The 19,522-nt window shown below is 47.0% G+C and overlaps 1 protein-coding gene across 1 annotated transcript in view; it reads right to left on the bottom strand.

The window, feature by feature from the left end:
- The window catches only part of LOC116982094 (integrin alpha-8-like), a 132,593-nt gene that overhangs the window by 32,527 nt on the left and 80,544 nt on the right, over positions 1–19,522 (bottom strand). The window contains exons 18-19 of the mRNA XM_033035410.1: positions 9,554–9,688; positions 3,502–3,569 (exon numbers count right to left, since the gene is read on the bottom strand). Of these exons, the coding sequence (XP_032891301.1) occupies positions 3,502–3,569; positions 9,554–9,688 (203 nt within the window). The remainder of the gene's footprint in view (positions 1–3,501; positions 3,570–9,553; positions 9,689–19,522) is intronic.

The following is a 19,522-nucleotide window of genomic DNA, read 5'->3' as shown; positions in this document are numbered from 1 at the left end:
TTTGTGTACCTAGAGATACAAGGTAGTCAGGGGGACAATCAGACTGGTGGGAGAACTGGGAAGGGGGAGGGATGGAGAGAGAGGGAAAGCAAGGGCTATTTGAAGTAGAGAAGTCAATGTTCATACTGCTGAGGTGTAAGCTGCCCAAGTGAAACATGACATGCTGTTCCTCCAATTTGCGCTGGGCCTCACTCTGACAAAGGAGGAGGCCCAGGACAGAAAGGTCATGTGGGAATGGAGGGGGAGTGAAAGTGCTGAGCAACCGGGAGATCAGGTAGGTTTGGACAGACTGAGCGGAGGTGTTCAGCGAAACGATCGCCAAGCCTGTGCTCGGTCTCATTGAAGAGTCCACACCTGGAACACCAGATACAGTAGATGAGGTTGGAGGAGGTGCAAGTGAACCCCTACCTCACCTTGAAAGACTGTCGGGGTCCTTGGACGGAGTCGAGGGGGGAGGTAAAGCGACAGGTGTTGCATCTCCTGTGTTGCAGGGGAAAGTACCTGGGGAGGGGGTGGTTTGGGTGGGAAGGGATGAGTTGTCGTCTGCTTCACTGGAAGTACCAGAATGGCAGTCTTGCTGCTCAGATCTACATTCCAGCAGGAATGCCTGAACTGCACTGTTTCTAGGGAGGCAGACTGAGGCAGTTAGCAGCTGATGCTGGAGGAATGTTTGTCTCGGTGAAAGAGGTCCCATGGTCTGCCCAAAACCTGCCTGTCCCTCAGTCTCGAACCGAAACATCACCCAATCCTTCTCTCCAGAGATGCCGCCTGTCCCGCTGAGTTACTCCAGCATTTTGTGTCTATCTTCGGTGCTAACCAGCACCTGCAGTTCCTTCCTACACAGTCCCTCAGCACAGCCAACTATCCACTACAGAGAGATGTAGGGTGCACTCAGGTAGGCAGCTACACTGAGGGAGAACACTGTAGACCTCATGTGCACAATAGGTATGATAGAATCCAATCCAATCCAATCCAACTTTATTTGTTAAGCACTTTAAAACAACCAATGTTGACCAAAGTGCTGTACAGAAGAATAAACAAGACATCATAAACAGACAACGTAACAGCAAAGTGCTTTACATAAATTAAATAATAAGTTCCATTACAAACCATAGAAAAAGGTTAAAAAAATGAATAAAATGGACACAACACATTTTAGAGTTCAACACAAACGTCCCCCCACAGCAGAATCAAAACTTTCCACTGTGGGAAAGGCACCAGAAAGTTAAGTCCTCTTCCTCTGTGAAACACCCGAGGTCGGGGCCCATTTGTGGCCTTGCAGCCAGTCCGATGATTTTCAGAGCCCTCTTGCCGTGAAGATGGAACTTCGGCGTCGGGTGAAACATTCCTCAGCGGCTTGGAGAAGTCTGGAGCGGCTGTCACCTCCCAGGGGACCGGGGCACTCGTAGTCCTCAGGCTGCGCCGGTTGTAGCTCCGACCCCGGCGAACTCGAAACCTGGCTCTGCGGCGCTCCAAATCCAGCGCCGCCCGCGGCCAGACGCCCGCAGCCCCAGCTCCGCGATGTTGGGATCGACAGCCACAGCGTTCCGGAGCTTACCGCACGGCGACCCGGTAAGGCATCGCCCGCTCCCTGTTGGTATCCCAGCGCTGCGCCACCGCCGCCGAAGCTGTAGTCCCGGCCGGTCCCGACAGGAAACGCCGCTCCATTCTCGATGGTAGGCCGCGAGGACGGGGTGAAGAAGCAGCTTCGAGGAATGCTGCCTCTCCGACCAGGTAGGGGACTAAGAAATAAAGTTTCCCCCTTCCCCACCCCCACCCCCCCACATAGAAGACCTCCACTAACATTTTTTAACAGGACTTAAAATAAAATAAAATAAAAAAGGAGTAGAGACGGACTGCGGGCAGGTTGCAATACACAGACGGCGCCCACTCCTGCACATCCACCTATTATTCTACAGATAGACACGGTGTTGGAATAACTCAATGGGTCAGGCAGCATCTCTACAGAAAAGGATTAGATGACGTTTTAGGTCAAGAATTTTCTTCAACCTGTGGTCCTTCCATAAGTTAAGGTACTGTCCGTTTCACCTGTACCCCATTGTGGACATTGGACTTTGTTTATGGAACTGATGCGCTACAATCCTGAGAACTATATTCTGCACTCTGTATCTTCTCCTTCACTCTAGCTCTTGTACGAGTTTGACTTGATTGTATTTCTGTACAATGATTTGATTGAATAGCGTGCAGAACAAAGCTTCTCACTGTACCTCGGTATACATGACAAGGATAAATTTAAACCTGAAGCTACAATGCCTGAGAGGGAAAGAAGGTCGTACACTAAAATCTGTGTGGATTATATGAGGGGAAATATGTAAAACGTTGTCCATTATTGATAGTCATGTAGACCTACAGCATTGAAACAGGCCCTTCAGTCCACCGAGTCTGTGCCAACCATCAACCACACCAATACTCTAATCCTATATTGATTCCACTTTTCATTTTCCCATTATGTACAAAAATCATGAGAGGAATAGATCGGGCAAATACAGAGTCTCTTGCTCAGAGTAGGGGAATCGAGAACTTGAGGACATAGGTTTAAGGTAAGGGGGGAAAGATTTCATAGGAACCTGAGGAATAACTTGTTTGCACAAAGGGTTGTGGGTGTATGGAACGAGGAGGTCGAGGCAGGTAATATCGCAATGTTTAAGAAGCATTAAGATAGGTATATACATAGGATAGGTTTAGAAGGACACAGGCCAAACGCAGGCAGGTGGGACTAGTACAGAGGGGACATGTTGGTTGGTGTGGGCAAGGTGGGCCGATGGGCCTGTTTTTAGACTGTATGACTCTAAGACTCCACCTATGACTATATTTGCATCAACTCACCACCCTTGCCCCAGATTTTATGCACCTGGTTTTGCAAGAACTCCAAGTATAAATGTGACAAGTTTATATCCTTGACAGTTGAAAGCATGGTTGACAATGATGAAGCCAAGAAAATCATCGCAAACTTTTTTGTGGTTTAGTTTAGTTTAGTTTAGTTTATTGTCACGTGTACCAAGGTACAGTGAAAAGCTTTTGTTGCGTGCTAACCAGTTAGCGGAAAGACAATACATGATTACAATCGAGCCATCCACAGTGTACAGATAGGTGATAAGGTAATAATGTTTAGTGCAAGATAAAGCCAGTAAAGTCTGATCAAAGATAGTCCGAGGGTTTTGTCATAGTTTAAATTAAAAGCATGGACCATTTGCAAGTAAGAAGGTGACTTTCTGCCAAACATGTCCCCATCAAAGACTATGCTCCTTTAACAGTGGAAATCAAATGAAAGTAAAGAAAATCAAAATGTATTCGGCTTATTCCAAAATTAAGATCTTGCTTTAATACAGCATGATTCAAGCATAGTCGTTAATATTTGATCAAAGGATCTTTCTGAAGCTATTTCTTGTCACTCATTTTTTTTTTTGATTGGGACTGTTGGGTAAGAACCCAGTTCAGAATCCATCTGAAAAATTAGAACCAAATTAAACAATAACTTACGTTCTTGCAGAGAGTTTGAGATCTGGGATACACACGGTGTCAGGTCCACAGTTCAGGAGAATACGAAGCTAGAGCAGAAAGGGAACAATATAAGGCATTGGTCTTAATTTCTTCAGATGCCATTCAGACTCTGATTTAAACCTTGGCAGAGATGATAGCAGTGACGTACGCCTCTAACCACATGCTCTGGCAAGGAGTGCTGTATTAATTTTAGTTTTAGAGATACAGCACTGAAACAGGCCCTTTAGTCCCACCGAGTCCGCACCGACCAAAGATCCCCACGCATTAACACCATCTACACACATTAGGGACAATATTACATCTATACCAAGCCAATTAACCTACAAACCTGTATGTCTTTGGAGTGTGGGAGGAAACTGAAGATCTTGGAGAAAACCTACGCAGGTCACGGGGAGAATGTACAAACTCCGTACAGACAACACCCGTAGTCAGGATCGAACCCGGGTCTCTGGCGCTGCAAGGCAGCAACTCTACCGCTGCACCACCGTGCCGGCCTTCTTTGTGCATTTTTCAAATAAACGGTCAGGCCAGGTGTCTATCTATCTGATCATGGTATAGCAATGTATAATGTTGCCCTAGCCTAATTGAAGTAGAGACTAGGACTCGCCTGCTAAAAAAACAGACTAAATGATTATCTCATTTGACGATATTTCAATCTGCTTCAAGCATAGCAATTAATACTTGATCAAAGGATTTTCACATTGACTGCTGTTTTTGCCTGCTGTGATAACTTGTTAAAAATGCATCGCTTGAAATTACCAATGGAGCAATGTCTTAACTTGAAAATTCTAACCTGGGTTTGCGAATTGCTCAATAATCTTGCTTTCACATCCCTCCCCCTCCCCCTCCCCCCCCCCCCCCCCCCCCCCCCCAATGTGCTCACTTCTGCACTCTCTGTAATCTCCTCCAGTCCTGCAACTCTCTATGTGCTACCCGGCATATCTCCAGCTGTTCCAGAGCTGTCTGATATCCACATCTCTGCCTTAAAAATATCCACATATAGTTTAGATTAGAGATACAGTGCAGAAACAGGCCCTTCGGCCTACCTGGTCCACTCCGACCAGCGATCCCCGCACACCAAAGCTATCCTACACACACTAGGGACAATTTACAATTATACCAAGCCAACCAAATAACCTACAAACCTGTACGTATTTGGAGCGTGTGAGGAAAATGGAGAACCCGGAGAAAACCCATGCGGTCACGGGTAGAACATACAAACTCCGTACACACAGCACCCGTAGTCAGGTTCGAACCTGGGTTTCGGCGCTGTAAGGCAGCAACTCTGCCGTTGCATCTCTGTGCTTCCCACATGTTGGTCCTGCATAATTCCAGCTGTTCTAGTGCTGTTTGCTGCGCAAAGAAGGGACCCTGACTCTGCTAGACTTGTTTGGTAGAAAAGCATCCTTTGCCATTGAGGTTTATCTCAGGAACATTATGTCTTTAAGCCCAACAAACCTTTATGAATGCTGCTGCAAATCTAGCTCACGGAGTTCTTGATGTTGACCTTGAAGTGTTTCTTTGGCCCGCCGGGGGCTCGCCGACCTTCCTTCAATTGAGAGTACAGGATTTGTTTAGGGAGACGTGTGTTGGACATGCAGATGACATGGCCATTCCATCGAAGTTGGTGCTGCATTATTGTGGTGGTGATGCTGGTCATGTTGGCTTCCTCCAAAACGTTGATGTCGGTGCGTTTGTCCTCCCAGCTGATCCTCAGAATCTTTTGTAAGGTCTACTCCGCCATTCAATCATGGCTGATATATCTCTCCCTCCTAACCCTATTCTCCTGCCTTCAAAAATCTATCTATCTCTGCCTTAAAAATATCAACTGTCTTAGAAACATAGAAACATAGAAAATAGGTGCAGGGGTAGGCCATTCGGCCCTTCGAGCCTGCACCGCCATTCAATATGATCATGGCTGATCATCTAACTCAGTATCCTGTACCTGCCTTCTCTCCATACCCCCTGATCCCTTTAGCCACAAGGGCCACATCTAACTCCCTCTTAAATATAGCCAATGAACTGGCCTCAACTACCTTCTGTGGGAGAGAATTCCAGAGATTCACCATTCTCTGTGTGAAAAAAGTTTTCCTCATCTCGGTCCTAAAAGATTTCCCCCTTATCCTTAAACTGTGACCCCTTGTTCTGGACTTCCCCAACATCGGGAACAATCTTCCTGCATCTAGCCTGTCCAACCTCTTAAGAATTTTGTAAGTTTCTATAAGATCCCCCCTCAATCTTCTAAATTCTAGCGAGTACAAACCGAGTCTATCCAGTCTTTCTTCATATGAAAGTCCTGACATCCCAGGAATCAGTCTGGTGAACCTTCTCTGTACTCCCTCTATGGCAAGAATGTCTTTCTTCAGATTAGGAGACCAAAACTGTACGCAATACTCCAGGTGTGGTCTCACCAAGACCCTGTACAACTGCAGTAGAACCTCCCTGCTCCTATACTCAAATCCTTTTGCTATGAATGCTAACATACCATTCGCCTTCTTCACTGCCTGCTGCACCTGCATGCCTACTTTTAATGACTGGTGTACCATGACACCCAGGTCTCGTTGCATCTCCCCCTTTCCTAATCGGCCACCATTCAGATAATAATCTACTTTCCTGTTTTTGCCACCAAAGTGGATAACCTCACATTTATCCACATTATACTGCATCTTGGCCTCCACAGCCTTCTGTGGAAAAGAATTCCATAGATTCACACCCTTTGACTGAAGAAATTCCTCCTCATCTCCTTCCTAAAAGAACGTACTTAAATTCTGCGGCTATGACCTCTAGTCCTAGACTCTCCCACTGGTGGAACCATCCTCTCCACATCCAATCGATCCAAGCCTTTCACTATTCTGTATGTTTCAATGAGGTCCCCCCTCATTCTTCTAAACTCCAGCGAGTACAGGCCCAGTGCGGACAAACGCTCATCATAGGTTAACATACTCATTCCTAGGATCATTCTTGTAAACCTACTCCTCTGGACCCTCTCCAGAGCCAGCACATCATTCCTCAGATATGGTGCCCAAAACTGCTCACAACAGGCAATGCACAGACCTGGTCAGCTCGTCTCAACATTGCACTTTCCAACTGAGGTGTCAGTTGGTCTTTCATCGGCCGTTCAGGGCAATATTGTATAACTTTACTCCGATGCTGATTGCGGCTTCATTACACAGATCCACCTTGGCTCGTCAGTGGGGCAAACATTCATATTGCAAGTAACATTATTTAGAAAAAATTGATCAGGGCAGCATCATGTTTTCTGGTCACTGCATCCTACACTTTGTAAATGCTGGCAGTAAAATGTTATGGCATGTACTGAGATTAATAAAGATCCCAGATAGACATAAAATGCTGGAGTAACTCAGCGGGACAGAGAGGAGGAATGGGTGACGTTTCTGGTTGAGACCCTTCTTCAGACCCGACCGTCTCAACCCAAAACGTCACCCATTCCTTTTCCCCAGAGATGTTACCTGCCCCGCTGAGTTACTCCAGCATTTTGCGTCTATCTTCGATTTAAACTAGCATCTGCAGTTCTTTCCACACATTTTGATAAAGATCGCAGTCAGTGCATAATATTATGGTTATAGCAACTGTATATATATTGCAATGTAAGTCATTGTTTCAGTGTCCTGGTGTCCAGCATCATCGGTGGGCGGCGCGACTCTCGTCAGCAGCGGCCTCTGCAGTCCGTCTGCGTTTTTATTATTTTATTTCTATGTTTTTATGTAGTTTTTGTTATTTTTTGTTGGGGTATGTGTGTGGGGGGGTGGGGGTGGTGTGGGGGGGGGGGTGGGGGTAACTTTTAAATCTCTCCCTGCACGGGAGACCCGACCTTTTCTTTGTCGGGTCTCCGTTGTCGTTGGGGCTGCAACGAGGAGCGGCCTCCAACAGGAAGACCGGGGGCTGTGGTGCCGACTACTCACCTCACCGTCGCGGAGCTGGCCAAGTCCAGAGCGGGTGGAGCTGTGGTGGATGCTGCTGCGGCCCGACCTCCGGAGATTCGGTGGCTGCAACTGCGGGTTTGGCGGACGGCGGCACCGGGAGCCCGCGGGTCCCTGGAGGGAGACCGCTTTTCGGGGCTCCCGCAACGGCGACTTCTCCCGCCCGAGTTGCGGGGTTGAAGAGCTCCTGGAGCGGGGCCTTACGCCATCGCCCCGCGCGGCTTGGAATGGCTGCGGGTCTCTGCGAGCGCCCGCCGGGGGCTCTAACATCAAGAACCCGGTGTGCGACCTTGCATCACCCGGCGTGGCTTTAATGGCCGCGGGACAATCGCCATCGCCCGCCGGGGGCTTTGACTTTGACTTTGACTCTGACATCGGGGGGGGAGAGTGCAGTGGAGAGATAAGTTTTTTTGGCCTTCCATCACAGCAATGTGATGGATGTTTATGTAAATTATGTTGTGTCTTGGGTCTATTTGTTTGTAATGTATGGCTGCAGAAACGACATTTCGTTTGGACCTCAAGGGGTCCAAATGACAATAAATTGAATTGAATTGAATTGAACTGCGTTATGAAAAAACAGTATTAGTTGACAGTTGCTTACACAGCTTAGCTTAGAGATACAGTGTGGAAACAGGCCCTTCGGCCCACTGAGTCCACGCTGATCAGCGATCATACGCACACTAGCACTATGCTACACACTCGGGGCAATTAACAACCAACCTGTGCGTCTTTGGAGTGTGGGAGGAAACTGGAGCGGTCGGAGAAAACCTACATGGTCACAGGGAGAACGTACACACTCCACACAGCCAGCACCCATAGTTAGGATCAAACTTGGGTTTCTGGCGCTGTAAGGCAGCAACTCTATTGATACACTGCTGTGAATCTCCAAACAGTTGCTCTTGCTTTCCTGACTATTACATTTGTTCAGATGTGGAAGGTACACCTTCCAAAATAGAGCTGGTGTAAAATTGATCAATTCTGAATAATAATAGTCAACCTCCAACTGCAGACAAAAAATCGTACAGTTAATCTTAACATGCGGAGTTTGCACGTTCTCCCTGTGACCATGTGGGTTTTCTCTGGGTGCGCTGGTTTCCTTCCACATCCCAAAGACGTAAGGGTTTGTAGTTTAATTGATATCTGTAAATTTTCTCTAGTGTGTAGCAAGTGAGATAACATAGAATGGGTGAATGACGGCTGGCATGGACTTGGTGGGCCGAGGGGCCTGTTTTCATGCTTTATCTCTAAATACTAGATTCATCTGTCAGGGGAATCTATACATCCATTAGCAATAAAATGTTGGCATATCAGTGATTAGATGCATTCTCCCTCACCCACCTGTGTCTCCACAGATCCTCAGCCTGAGCACCATGAGAGAAAGGTCTCAAAATATTCCCAAAGGTGTCTATGTTGCCCACTTTCAAATCCTCTCTCTACACACCAGGGGCAATTTACTGCAGCCATCTAATCTACAAACCCGCACCTCTTGGATGTGGGTGGAAACCAGGGCACCTGGAGGAAACCAACGTGGTCACATGAAGAACGTTAAACGCCACATAGATAGAACCCAAAGTCAGGTTTGAACCCGGCTCTCTGGTGCTATGAGGCAGCAGCTCCACCAGCTGCACCACTGTGCACAGGAATTATATTCCTTCAGCAGGTTTTTATAATATTTAGCTTTTAGAGCTACAGCGAGGAAACAGGACAATCGGCCCATCGAGTCCGCATGGAACAACGATCACCCTACACAATGTACACTAGTTCTATGATGTCCCATTTTCGCATCCTACACACTAGGGGTCATTTATAGAAGCCAATTAACCTACAAAACTGCATGTCTTTGGAGTGTGGGAGGAAACCGGAGCACCCGGAGAAAACCCATGCGGTTCTTGGTTTCTTGGTCCTCCAAAATATTCCAAATGGAACTTAAACTAGAGGTCGTGGAGAGAGGACTTAAGCCAGAAAGGGTTTTTGGGGTCACAAACTCAGTACGGACAGCACCCTTGGTCAGGGTTGAAGCCGGGTCTCTGGCGCTGTAAGGCAGCAACTCTACCGCTGCACGAGTGTGGTAGCCAACACTGAAGCCTCACCTTTTCCGTCACCAGGACCTGACTGTGCGGGCTGAGCACGGCGGGCAGGATGCCGGAGCTGTCCACTCGCTCCGCCAGACTGCAGTTCCCCGTCACAACGATTGGGCTCAGCTTGTCCTTAAACTCTGCTTCATCCTGACAGAGACAATGAAAGAGTTTAGTTCATCATAAAATCACAATCAGCGCTCTTATACCCTTTTCTCCTCATCTCACACTTCTTGTCTCTTCGCCTCTGGTCTTTGTCCAACCATCCTCCAATCAACCCCAATTCCATCACTTGTATCCTCCTATCACTTGCCAGACTTTGAAGATAGACACAAAAAGCAAGAGTCACTCAGCGGGTCAGGCAGCATTTCTGGAGAAAAGGAATAGGTGACATTTTTGGTTGGGACCTTTCTTCAGACTGAGAGTCAGGGGAGAGGGGGGAATGAAAGATATATCCGGCCTCCACCTCTCTTCCAGCATTCTCCCTCCCCACCACAATCAGTGTGAAGAACGATCCAGACCTGGAACGTCAACTATCCATGAATCCAGAGATGCCGCATGATCTGCTGAGTTACTCCAAACCTTGATGTCCTTTTTATTGTAAACAGATTCTTCAGTCCCTTGTGTCTCCTGAAGTGTACAATGCAGTGCCAGGGCAAATTGGTGCCTTCCCCCTTCCCACCCACCATCCATCCCCCCCCACCATCCAATCCCCCCCCCCCCACCCCCCACCATCCACCCCCCCGCCTGCCCATCATTAACTCCTCACCCCCACACACACTGTCACTGACAGAAGATTTACAGACAACTCAGTAGGAAGAAGGACAATAGCTCATGAATTGGCACAGGTCCAACTGTTTTCAGGGCTGATGCACCAACACTGATGATACTTGTTAAGAGTTGATCCTGAAGATTAGATCAAATAATCTCCTGTCCCACCCTGTCAAATATTTTTAACTCCATTTCCCACCGTCATAAATAATAAAGAACTCTTAAACCCATAAAATTGATTTGAGTTTTCAGTTATTTGCATAGTAAACTAGTAATCTAGTTTTTAATTCTGTTTTTAGTTTAGTTTTAGAGATACAGTGTGGAAACAGGCCCTTCAGCCCATTGAGTCCGTGCCGACCAACGATCCCCGCACATTAACACTATCCTATACATTAGGGACAACTTACAATATTTACTGAAGCCAATTAAACTACAAATCTGTACGTCTCTCGAGTGTGGGAGGAAGCTGGAGCATCTGGGTAAAACCCACACTGGTCACGGGGAGAACGAACAAACTCCGTGCAAACAGCTCCCGTGGTTAGGATCGAACCCGGGTCTCCGGCGCTGCAAGGCAGCAACTATACCGCTAACGCCACTGTGTCACCTCTTTGTAAGTAATTGCACTGCAGAAATATTTTATCTGGCTGTAGAACACACAGGGACTTGTTGAGGCTGTGAAAGGGCAGCAGGTTTTATCATGTGGTGCTGCTTTAAACAAGCGTTGTTTGAGGAGAAGCTCCATTAATGGACAGTTCCTTCTCATCCCCGGTCAGGCTGCTGTTTGCCAAGGAATGCTCCTGCTCTCAGCTGCCCCTCCTGCAGGTGGTGTGTGGTTCTGCAGCTCTGGATTCCATGCATTGCCACAGAAAGTAAACCATGCAGGATCTCTACACACGAGGTGTAGGAAGGAACTGCAGATGCTGGTTTACACCTAAGATAGACACAAAATGTAGGAGTAACTCAGCAGGACAGGCAACATCTCTGGAGAAAGTTTTGGGTTGGAACCCTTCTTCGGACAAAGAGGAGGAAGGTGGGTTGGGGAAACTGGACAGAACAAAACAGAGCCAGCAACAGATGAGCTCCAGAAGGGTGGAGTCCATAACCTCCCCTACAATGTACAATGTACAATCTACATGGGAACAATGTAGGCTGGTGGGACTAGTGTAGATGGGGCAGCTTGGTCATCAGTGGCAAGGTGGGCCGATGGGCCGATGGGCCTCTGTCCATGCTGTATGAATCTATGGCTCAAGGCAAAGTGGTGGAAATGTATGGCAAATTGTGGAAGCTAAAAACGCCACACTTGTTCGATTGGGGACCGGTTACAGGGATTGGCAATAAAGGTAAAGCAGCTGGAAACTTGATTCCAGACTTGCCTCAAACACTGTTCAGTCTGGAATGTTCTGGCAATAATGCAAACCTGGGAAGTAGGGGCAGGAATAGGCCATTCGATCCCACAAGTCTGCTCCACCATTTAATAAGGGGATTTGCTGAGGCTGCTGAAAATGGTGCAAATATTATTGCACGGTGCATTTTTAAACAATTGGTGTCGAGGGAGAGGAGCCACGGGTGGATGAAGAAGTCTGAAGAAGGGTTCCGACCCGAAGCATCACCCATCCTTTTTCTCCAGAGATGCTGCCTGACCTGCTGAGTTACTCCAGCACTTTGTGTCTATCACCACCAATGGCCAGTTCCTCCACATCCTTGGTCGGGCTGCTTGGCCAAGGAATGCTCCTGCTCTCAGCCGCCCCACCTGATTCCACACCTTAAATGGAACTAGATCTGATTGTAACTGCAACTCCACATTCGTGAAGACTTAAGATAAGGCTTTGTGTCTCAATGCAAGGAGCATTTGTAATAAGGTGGATGAGTTGAATGTGCAGATAGCTATTAATGACTATGATATAGTTGGGGTCACGGAGACATGGCTCCAGGGTGACCAAGGCTGGGAGCTCAACATCCAGGGATATTCAATATTCAGGAGGGATAGACAGAAAGGGAAAGGAGGTGGGGTAGCGTTGCTGGTTAGAGAGCAGATTAACGCAATAGAAAGGAAGGACATTAGCTTTGAGGATGTGTAATCGATATGGGTAGAGCTGCGAAACACTAAGGGGCAGAAAACGCTAGTGGGAGTTGTGTACAGGCCACCTAACAGTAGTAGTGGAGTTGGGGATGGCATCAAACAGGAAATTAGAAATGCGTGCAACAAAGGTAAAACAGTTATAATGGGTGACTTCAATCTACATATAGATTGGGTGAATCAAATTGGCAAGGGTGCTGAGGAAGAGGATTTCTTGGAATGTATGCGGGATAGTTTTCCAAACCAACATGTAGAGGAACCAACGAGAGAGCAGGCTATTCTAGACTGAGTATTGAGTAATGAGGAAGGGTTAGTTAGCAGTCTTGTTGTGCGTGGCCCCTTGGGCAAGAGTGACCATAATATGGTTGAGTTCTTCATTAGGATGGAGAGTGACATTGTTAATTCAGAAACAAGGGTCCTGAACTTAAAGAAAGGTAACTTTGAGGGTATGAGACGTGAATTGGCCAAGATAGACTGGCGATTGATTCTTAATGGGTTGACGGTGGATATGCAATGGAAGGCATTTAAAAACTACATGGATGAACTACAACAATTGTTCATCCCAGTTTGGCAAAAAAATAAATCAGGGAAGGTAGTGCATCCATGGATAACAAGGGAAATCAGGGATAGTATCAAAACAAAAGATGAAGCGTACAAATTAGCCAGAAAAAGCAGCCTACCAGAGGACTGGGAGAAATTCAGAGACTAGCAGAGGAGGACAAAGGGCTTAATTAGGAACATAATCAGGTAACATAAAAACTGACTGCAAAAGCTTTTATAGATATGTGAAGAGAAAAAGATTAGTTAAAACAAATGTAGGTCCCTTGCAGTCAGAAACGGGTGAATTGATCATGGGGAACAAGGACATGGCAGACCAATTGAATAACTACTTTAGTTCTGTCTTCACTAAGGAAGACATAAATAATCTGCCGGAAATAGCAGGGGACCGGGGGTCAAATGAGATGGAGGAACTGAGTGAAATCCAGGTTAGCGGGAAGTGGTGTTAGGTAAATTGAATGGATTAAAGGCCGATAAATCCCCAGGGCCAGATAGGCTGCATCCCAGAGTACTTAAGGAAGTAGCCCCAGAAATAGTGGATGCATTAGTGATAATTTTTCAAAACTCTTTAGATTCTGGAGTAGTTCCTGAGGATTGGAGGGTAGCTAATGTAACACCACTTTTTAAAAAGGGAGGGAGAGAGAAAACGGGGAATTACAGACTAGTTAGTCTAACGTCGGTAGTGGGGAAACTGCTAGAATCAGTTATTAAAGATGGGATAGCAGCACATTTGGAAAGTGGTGAAATCATTGGACAAAGTCAGCATGGATTTATGAAGGGTAAATCATGTCTGACGAATCTTATAGAATTTTTCGAGGATGTAACTAGTAGAGTGGATAAGGGAGAACCAGTGGATGTGTTATATATGGACTTTCAGAAGGCTTTCGACAAGGTCCCACATAAGAGATTAGTATACAAACTTAAAGCACACAGTATTAGGGGTTCAGTATTGATGTGGATAGAGAACTGGCTGGCAGACAGGAAGCAAAGAGTAGGAGTAAACGGGTCCTTTTCACAATGGCAGGCAGTGACTAGTGGGGTACCACAAGGCTCAGTTCTGGGACCCCAGCTATTTGGATTTGGACGAGGGAATTGAATGCAACATCTCCAAGTTTGCAGATGACATGAAGCTGGGGGGCAGTGTTAGCTGTGAGGAGGATGCTAGGAGGCTGCAAGGTGACTTGGATAGGCTGGGTGAGTGGGCAAATGCATGGCAGATGCAGTATAATGTGGATAAATGTGAGGTTATCCACTTTGGTGGCAAAAACAGGAAAGTAGATTATTATCTGAATGGTGGCCGATTAGGAAAGGGGGAGATGCAACGAGACCTGGGTGTCATGGTACACCAGTCATTAAAAGTAGGCATGCAGGTGCAGCAGGCAGTGAAGAAGGCGAATGGTATGTTAGCATTCATAGCAAAAGGATTTGAGTATAGGAGCAGGGAGGTTCTACTGCAGTTGTACAGGGTCTTGGTGAGACCACACCTGGAGTATTGCGTACAGTTTTGGTCTCCTAATCTGAGGAAATACATTCTTGCCATAGAGGGAGTACAGAGAAGGTTCACCAGACTGATTCCTGGGATGTCAGGACTTTCATATGAAGAAAGACTGGATAGACTCGGTTTGTACTCGCTAGAATTTAGAAGATTGAGGGGGGATCTTATAGAAACGTACAAAATTCTTAAGGGGTTGGACAGGCTAGATCCAGGAAGATTGTTCCCGATGTTGGGGAAGTCCAGAACAAGGGGTCACAGTTTAAAGATAAATGGGAAATCTTTTAGGACCGAGATGAGGAAAACTTTTTTCACACAGAGAGTGGTGAATCTCTGGAATTCTCTCCCGCAGAAGGTAGTTGAGGCCAATTCATTGGCTATATTTAAGAGGGAGTTAGATGTGGTCCTTGTGGCTAAAGGGATCAGGGGGTATGGAGAGAAGGCAGGTACAGGATACTGAGTTGGATGATCAGCCATGATCATATTGAATGGCGGTGCAGGCTCGAAGGGCCGAATGGCCTACTCCTGCACCTATTTTCTATGTTTCTATGTTTCTATAACCTCCCATTCTCTTAGTTATCAGGTATTTACTCAGTGGGACAGCTGAGTTACTCCAGCATTTTTGTCTATCTTCGGTGTAAACCGGCATCTGCAGTTGCTTCCTACACAATTACATTTACCCAATTGTGCCCTGAAAATATTCAAAGTATTTACCCCTGTCCTTTCAGGGAGAGAGAGATTCTGGCACTCATGACCCTATGAGTTTGTACATTCTCCCCATGATCACATGGGTTTTCTTCGGGCACTCCAGATGTAGACATTTGTAGGTTAGGAAGGAACTGCAGATGCTGATTTAAACTGAAGAAAGACACAAAATGCTGGAGTAACTCAGCGGGACAGGCAGACAGGCAGACTATGTAGAAGGAATGGGTGACTTTTCGGGTCGAGGCCTTCTTCATACTTTACTCCAGCATTTTGTGTCTGTCTGACATTTGTAGGTTAAGTCAAGTCAAGTCAAGTCAAGTCAAGTCAAGTTTATTCGTCACATACACATACGAGATGTGTAGTGAAATGAAAAGTGGCGATGCTCGCGGACTTTGTGTAAAAAGACAAACAAACAAACAACCAACCAAACTATAAACACAATCATAAACACACACATATTCTTTTACATATTAATTGGCCTCAGTAAAGATTGTAAAGTCTCGCTTGTCTGTGTGTAGGATAGTGCTAGTGTACGGGGATCGCTGGTCGGCGTGGACTCGGTGGGCTGAAGGGCCTGTTTCCGTGCTCTTTCTCTAAAGTCTATCGCACTTTTATTTGATTCCACACATTTATTTTATATCCCATTGCATTTTCCTCCAATTAACCAGGTTGTCTCAGATGGAAAGAAATCCTTGTTATCCTCAGTGTAGCTATGGATATCATTTCTGACATTGATATCATGTAAGCCATATGCCCATACTCACCCCAGCTCCCTATACAACAAACCTTCAACCAAAACGGAACCAGCTATAACCATGAAAGGGAGCCAAAATGCTGATTTTACTTCGGAGTCACGTGAGTGATTCCGTGAAGAACCCGTTCAGCACGCATGCGCGGCATTACGTTCAGCAGAGCAACAGCGGCACAGCGGGAGTCAGGCGCTCCCGATACGGAGGTGAAAGAACGGACAGTCAGGTAAGCTGAGGTCGGTGATTTCTTTCACAGGGAGCCTTCTACTTTCCGGCAGAGAAGAAAGGCTCTAGAACAAACCTGTCCCCCGCTCGACTCCACGGAGGACCGTTTCATCTGGGGGGGGGGGGGGCAGCAACAGAACAGACCTGTCCCCCGCTCGACACCACGGAGGAGCGTTCCATCTGGGGGGGGGCAGCAACAAGGCGGTAGGACCGCTTACCGGGCGCTCCGCTGTCCCAACACCGTGCCGAGCCCAGCCCCGCTAGCGCCTGAGCAGCGGGCTGGAAGTAACGCCACGGAAGAGGCATCTGGCCGGTGGCTCCGACTTGTCGGACGGGGACGTCTCTCCACCCAGGCGGGGGAGAGACAGCCGCCTGAGTCGCATGGAGCGGCTCTTGGAGCAGGAGCTCCAGCGAGGTGCACCCCAGGAGGGGCGCTCTCGCAGAGGGAGGTCAGGCACTCCCTCCACAGTGTTCAAAAGGGAACTGCAGATGCTGGAATATCGAAGGTACACAAAATTGCTGGGGAAACTCAGCGGGTGCAGCAGCATCTATGGAGCGAAGGAAATAGGCGACGTTTCGGGCCAAAACCCTTCTTCAGACTGATGGGGGGTGGGGGGGGGGGGAGAAAGAAGGAAAAGGGGAGGAGGAGGAGGAGCCCGAGGGCGGGCGGATGGGAGGGTGGGAGGAGACAGCTAGAGGGTTAAGGAAGGGGAGGAGACAGCAAGGGCTACACTCCCTCCACAGTGTCTTGTGCACTGTCCATTGCTTTGGTGACCAGGACTGGGCTGGTCAAGAACAGGGGCAATGGCTGAAGATCTCGTGAGTATGCAAGGGGTGCAGGAACAGGAAGAGCTGCTAGGTGTGGTGGACAGCTACGTGGCAACTCCACGTGCAGGAGGCTGTTAAAAGCCTGACGTCAGCCATCACATCGTTTTCCTCGTTCCGTGGACAAATACGGAGATGACCACAACCTTCGTAAACAAGTCATAAGACCTGCCATAAAAATCCTACATTTGCGGGGTTGTGCATACCCCAGCTACTGAGCCAGACCCACTGCTCTTTGGCATAAATCTCACAAAGCATATGAAGGACATGAAAGACAAAACTTTCGGCTCATGAGGGCAGGGCCGGGACGAGCAAGCCAAAAACAGTAATTCCTACGCAGCAGCACCCCATCGCGTCCATCAGTCAACGTCTACCATATGGGACTGATCAAAGCTCGGGGTCTGCATTCTATCACCAAAAGTCTTCTTTAGACCAGGGCCCAGAGCGGACCCCATGGAAAATGTGCCACCCCCCAATGTCACCGCCACGTCAGACGACGTGCAACACTCGTTGGACCGGCAGGAAACAGAAGAATACCCATAACCATGGAGGTAGGTGGGTCTGGTTCCTACCAGTATATAGAGTAATACTAACACATGGGAGTCTATCACGAGTGATCAGTATATACTCAATGGCATTAGTGAATACAAATACATTCATACTAGAAAAATTGCCACCAGGTCAACATTCACCCCAGAGGGTATTTTTCCCCCTCTCCGTTAAAGAAACGAGAGGGACAAGCTGAACTGGTGAGACTAATTACAAAGGGTATCATGGGAAAACCTGAACCCTTGCAATTCGTATCAAATATATTCACTAAACCCAAAAAAGATGGTGGATGTCGCATCATCATTGACTTAACTTCACTAAATATGTTTGTTAAGTATATACATTTCAAAATGGAACCGGTTGTTACTGCCAAACAACTAAATTCCAAAGGATACTTCATGGCAAGCATTCATCTTAAAGATGTTTACTATTTAGTACCATTCACAAGGATCAACGCAGATATCTGAAATTTACCTGGATGGGGCAGCTATAGCAGTTTAAAGCGTTACCCAATGGGTTCACATCAGCCCAAGATTGTTCACCAAGACACTAAAACCAGCTCTGGCAATATTCAGAAGACAAAAACATATTGTCATGCCATATCTTGATGATATCTTAAATGGTAGGCAAGACCATGGAATTGACTATGTTAGCTGTATCAGCTACCAAACAGTTATTCGAAACCCTGGGATTGTCTTACATCCAGATAAATCTAAGTTGAAGCCATCCACTATCATGGACTACTTGGGCTTCACAATTAATTCAGTCTACATGACTGTAACATTGCCAAGATGACGTTTGGCATAGTTTCAGCCTATTATCATCACTAACCCTATGTCAGTTATCCAAACAGATGCCAGTGCTCAAGGCTGGGGAGCAACTAACTCTATATCCAGCACAAGTAGTAGATGGACTAACCCAGAGTCATCGTTACCACTTACACTGGGCATTAATTATCTAGAGATGTTGGGTGACTTTTATGGTTTAAAAGCATATGCATAAATATGCATCACTTGCATGTATGGTTACAAATAGATAATACTACGGTGGTGGCCTACATTAACCATATGGGCGGCATAAAATCGGTATCATGCGACAAGTTGGTCAACACAATTTGGCAATGGTGTGTCCAAAGACATATTTGGCCATCAGCAACTTACCTGCCAGGTAAGCTAAATACAGTGGCAGACACGAGGTCACGTAAATTTAATGACAACATCGAATGGATGTTAAAACCCCCAAAAATTTTCGCAAAATTTATCGATTTATTTGCATCAAGGCTAAATCACCAGGTACCTGTGTATGTCGCTTGGGAACCAGACCCTGAGGCAGCAGCGGTAGATGCGTTCGCGCTGGATTGGGGAAATATTTCTTCTATGCATTTCCTCCCTTCTGCCTCATCAGTTGGGGACTACGCACAATACAAATGGACTCTGCTTCAGGTATTTTGATAGTACCCGACTGGCCTACACAGCCATGGTTCCCAATACTCCATGACATGGTTGTTGAAGCTCCGATGGTATTCCCCAATGACCCAGAGTTATTAACACCCAGTGTCGGGCGCAAGCCACCCGTGCCATGAAAAAATCAAACTCCTGGGTTGCAGATTCTGCACAAACCACTTCTGGGACTGGGATTATCATAACATACCGTCGACACCATGTCAGCATCCCTCCGAACATCCACTAAAAAACAGCACTTGTCCAGCATCAAAAAATGAGAGAAGTACTGCTTGGATACTGGGACCACCTACTCAACCGCTACAGTTATCAACGTACTGGAATTCCTGGCGAACCTTCACCACAATGAAGGACGCAGCTACAGAGCCATCAACACAGCTAGAAGTGCCCTGCCTGTCTGTTTAAAACCAGCTCCAGGACAATAGGCCATGGGGTCGCAACCGCTGGTGGTCAAACTAATGAAGAGTATTTACAACTCTAACCCCTAGACCAAGGTACACCCATACATGGGATGTCAGTGTGGTCCTGACATACCTCAGGCGATGGCCACCAGCCAGATCCCTCAACCTGGAA

The sequence above is a fragment of the Amblyraja radiata genome, chromosome 16 (assembly GCF_010909765.2).
Source record: "Amblyraja radiata isolate CabotCenter1 chromosome 16, sAmbRad1.1.pri, whole genome shotgun sequence".
Lineage (NCBI taxonomy): Eukaryota > Metazoa > Chordata > Chondrichthyes > Rajiformes > Rajidae > Amblyraja > Amblyraja radiata.
The sequence above is the reverse complement of the archived record's forward strand: the minus strand, read 5'-3'. Positions and strand labels throughout refer to the sequence as shown.